Raw genomic sequence first — 4788 nt, 5'->3', positions numbered from 1 at the left:
TGCCCTCCGGAGATGCCGAATCCCTCTCCACTGACTGCATAGAGAGACTTGGCCCCTAATCCTGTTTTGTTGAATCATTCTCCTGGGGATAAGTACTTAATATTTAGACATGTTGAAGTCTATGTTGGAGGTGCCTAAGAGGCTGATCTGGATTTTGCCTTTAGCAGCAACAGACCAATATTCATTGAAATATTGTGTGTCCCCCAGAGCCAAGAGTGGAGGGCTGTTCTGTTTCACAGAGGATTTCAAGATGGCAGAATCTGGCTTGTTTCCAATTCTAAATAAACCCCACCAAAATTCTCCAGGTAGGAAAGCCAAAAAATCTTATTGCATCAAGTAGGATACCAGTATTTTCTTCCATAAATCCGACTTAAAATTGTTACAACATTATAACACAAAATTTAAAAGATTCCAAATGGAGAGTCATTTCAAAATGAAAACGCAGGATTTTTCATTCTGAACAGACTGAAACATTATCAGAATTCTTTTCCTTTTTTGTTCTGAAGTCAAATTCCAGGCGAATTGTTCCTGTTTTGCCAAGTTTGTTTTTATTTCAACAGCATGACACATTCTGGTGGGATGTGGTTTCAGTGACATTTCTCAGCTCTAATTTTTATGCAGGCCATGCCCAATCACCCCCCATTTCTAGTACAGACTCTACTGGGTGGAACCAAGGCCTGTGATGCTACTGTAAATGTATAATGTATAATTTTTCTTCTCTCATTTAAATGCAGATGATGGAAAGCTGTCATTTGAAGAGTTTAAAAACTATTTTGGTGATGGAATCCTAAGTTCTGAGGAGCTGTGGGAGTTATTCAGTGGAATTGACAGGAGTCACTCAGAGTAAGTACGACACTGGCATTGACAGGAGGATGCAAAACGACTTAAAATTTAAGTTTCTCCAGATAAAATGATATTTGGAGACAGGTGCAAATAAATGCTCTGCAATAAATATCCAAGGTGAAATAAATCCACGTATTGGAATCATCAGATACTAAAATCCATTGACTGTGAGGTACAAATATGGGGACTGGGAGAAAAGTCAGAACTGAAGTTCAGCTGAGTTCAAAACTGAAATCCAGGAAGTACTGCTCATGTGCCACCACACCTAGAGGCATGTGAGCTAACTAGGCATCTCCCTTTCTGACTGCACAGCTCTTGGGTGCTAGAGTTCTGCTTCTACACATGCCCAGCCTTACCCCAGTGTAAGCAGTTCTATATCCCTAACCAGGATGCAATCTGCCACAGCCCCTGAGAATGCATACCAAGAGTATTGGGCTCCTTATAGAATACAGTTCTGGAGGATTTTTTTAAGATGGCTGTACTACCCACTTTCTATATTAAGGCCTAGTGGTTAAAGCACTCACCTAGGAAGTAGTAGAGTCCCATTAAATGCCTCGTCCATCTGAGGGAGTTCAAACTCACAGCTCTTATCTCCCAGGAAGCAGTCCAAACCAGTGGGCTGTGAGCTAAGCTGATTGGAGGTAGCGAGAAATCAAGTTTTCAACTTCCTCAGGCTGAGAGAAGTCTTGAACTTAGGTATCCTGTTGTACTGGATTAGCACTCTGTCTCATAAGCTATTTTATAAATAGTAGGTGTTGACACCGTGATGACAGTAGAAGTGTTGTAAAAGAAGCATGAGCTCTTACTCTATTCTTTGGAAGAATGAATATAGGCAAGTTAGAAGCCAAAGTTCTAGCCTCAACTGTCTTACCCATGTGGCATAGGAAGTCTGTTGCAAAGAAAAGGACTAAATTTACATTTCTGTAACCTTGACTTCAAGACCAATCTTTTTGCTGTGGTAGTAGCTGGATTAGACCATCTGCTGGCTTTCTGTGTCTGCCATCCTGCAGGGGCTGCATAGATCCTGCATGTTTGGTGTCAGTTTAGTCACCACAGGGTTTGTACTTACCTGAGGCTGAGAGTCTGTTAAAATCTTTTCCGAGCATCAGTGTGGACTACTGAGCTCCAAAGCAATTTCTCCATCAGGAGTTTGACAGCTCTTCCTCTGCACTACATCTCCAGCAGACTTTCCCCCAGTTGGTTCCTAAATGGAAGATGCAGCATTTGCATTTTATCAGTGAATATCTGAAGGTATAAACCAGGGCTGTCCAACTGACAGGCTACATGTGTCCACCCCCAAAAGGTTCATATGTGGCCTGTGGGTTCCTGGCATGGCTGCCATTGCCATCCACCCCTCTTCTGCTGTTGCTCCTGCTGTGGCAACTGTGTTCAGTGGGCTCCCCTGCCCTGCTCCAATTTCTACTTCCTGCCTCTGCTCCTGGGGGGTGGGGTGGTGCAGCAGGAGGGGGCTGGGCTGCTCACACTGTCTTGAGAAAGCCAAGCCATTCAAATGCAGGTGGGAAGGTGGGAGATGCCTACTTCACCTTACACCTGCTGTACAGCCTTGCTCCAGCTCAGCATGGCTGAAACACTGAGATCAGTAGCATGACTAAGGGGGAATGAGTGTGGCACCAACCCTGGGCACCAACTTAGGGAGGGCACAAGAATAACATCTGCCACTGCTGCCAGCCTGGCCCTGCCTGTGTTGGCCTGCGGCCATTGCTGCATGTGCTGCTGCCATCAGGACACAACATTCCTGAGCTACACTTATGACTGAGGTGTTACTGCTTCTAAAATGGCTTCTGTTATGGCATGGTTCCTTTGATCTGGGTTGGACTCAACTTTCAGAGCATGAGGAATAGGAATAACCATAGAAATTCTGGGTTGGTCTGAGCCTATCTCAGCAGTTAGTTAACTGAAGACCTGTAGCATTTAAGTTGTCTCTATCATATGCTCAAGGATGAATCCACCAAGTTCTCAGTGAGGTCTTCAGAGTAAAGGACAGCTCTTCTTATTTTCCACCAAACGCTGTGGCAAGTACTAAGTTGATTTCCCCCCCATAAGTGTTGCCACAAAGTAGTACAAACCACAAAATAATCTTAGTAGATGAAGAACAAATTAAACAGCTTGCCATGAAAGTCTATTGAGATAAAACATTGCTATTTTAATGGTGAAAATGGTGAGGAAAATGAGATCAAAGGGGAAGAGGAGAAAAGCAGTATATCTAACCAGTAACGTAGTCCTCCAGGAAGGCCAACTCTTCCTTTACATCCACATGATCTATAAGCTACCACCTCTAGTTTCCATAATATGTAATGTGTACACCAAATAATCAGACTCGATGAGGCAGCTTAGGGGAGGGTAAAGCATCCTGAGTGTCCAGGTGAAATAGTTTCTTTAGTTGGCATGGAGGAGGTTTCTCACACTAACCATTGTGACTGCCCATTTTTGAGTTCTGAATTGACTCAGCCCATGGGACAGGTGCAGTGGTGTAACACTGGTGAGGAATTGCATTTCTATCTTCTACCTGTCTTCTGAAACATTATCCCAGGGATGCTAAATGGCTGCAATGTGAAAAGATTCACACCCAGGTGCTATCTGGGAAAGGTATTCATGAAGTAGGAATAGCTATGTATATTTCTAAAGTTCTTATTCAGTAAGTCATCTGAGCTTTCTAAATGCTGGTTCTTTTGCATATAGAGGACACCTCAGGATGTGGAGTTATCTTTGATCTAGGCCTTTTAGAACCGCTTTTGACTATCTCTCTGTGTCAGCTATTCCCAGTGGAACTAAGTTCTCTTCATCTCTGATCTTTTTTCTCTCCCATCTATTCCCCACCCACTGCTATGCAGAGGTTTCTTTATCATTTCTTCTCTTTAGTCACCTGTCTGTTCAAGCTGTTCCCAGAGACATTGTGAAGCAAAAACCTCTTCAGAATTGCTTCTGTCCAGCATCCCAATTAGCTGTTCTCAGCCGCTCTGCAAAGTGAGGTCTCTTCAGAGCTGCTCCTGACTACAGCTGTTCAAAGCAGACCATTTTGACTAGGCAAGGAGGTGGGAGTGGGGAGTGGAGTAGGGGAAAGAGAGAACTGTGTGTGCAAAATTTGGAAAATGTCATTCTTTCTAAATCCTCTGCAAATATTTTTCTTTTAAAAATATAAAACATAAACCAAAACCATTTTTATTATTATTTTTAAAAAGTCCTTGTTTTGGTTAAATAAATATTTGTTTTCTTCAGTGAAAAATAAAATAAAATTCTGATGCGAATTAAAATTTTCTGTGATGTATGTGATTTTGCTTTGGAAGCTATACTGTAGAGAATATTTATACTGTGGAGAAAAACATATTGGTGGAATACCTTTCAAGAAGCAATCCCTTGACCATGTGGCCCTGTAGCCCATCATACCTTCTTGACCTCAGAGATATGTGAGCCTGAGAAATATTTTGTATGTGAAACAGAATATTTCAAATTCAAAATAATTGTAATGGGAGAGGGATTGAGACCAAATGAAACTTAAAGATGGGTGATTTGCCCTAAATCCTGCAGGGTGCTAAACACTCTTGATTCCCATAGGCTGAAATGCAAATTGAGGGAATGAAGGAGAGCCTTGGCACAAGAATGGACCCAGAGATTTGAGGTACTTTCAGAGGTTCTTTCAGGAAGCAGCTTTGTACATTTATAAGTTGGGGTCCTCAATTTTGTTTCATTTAATATGATTTATATAAAACATGTAGAATCATAGAATCAATGAGTCGGAAGGGACCCAGACAGATTATTGAGTCCGACCCGCAACCCTGGGCAGGAATAAGCACTGGGGCTGGGAGGGGTCATAAGATCCCAGCCAGGTGCCTATCCAGTCTCCTCTTGAAGATTTCCAGGGAAGGTGAGAGCACCACCTCTCTGGGAAGCCTATTCCAGGCTCTGGCCACCCTTACAGTGAAGTAG

At 42.7% G+C, this 4788-nt stretch overlaps 1 protein-coding gene across 1 annotated transcript in view; it reads left to right on the top strand.

The window, feature by feature from the left end:
• The first annotated feature begins 250 nt into the window (after positions 1–250).
• NECAB3 (N-terminal EF-hand calcium binding protein 3) overlaps positions 251–4788 on the top strand; it is a 100547-nt gene continuing 96009 nt past the window's right edge. Inside the window, exons 1-2 of the mRNA XM_019539808.1 lie at positions 251–305; positions 735–843. Of these exons, the coding sequence (XP_019395353.1) occupies positions 251–305; positions 735–843 (164 nt within the window). The remainder of the gene's footprint in view (positions 306–734; positions 844–4788) is intronic.

Source organism: Crocodylus porosus, unplaced genomic scaffold (genome assembly GCF_001723895.1).
Source record: "Crocodylus porosus isolate Cpor-Errol unplaced genomic scaffold, CroPor_comp1, whole genome shotgun sequence".
Lineage (NCBI taxonomy): Eukaryota > Metazoa > Chordata > Crocodylia > Crocodylidae > Crocodylus > Crocodylus porosus.
This window is presented reverse-complemented; position numbering and strand designations above follow the sequence as displayed.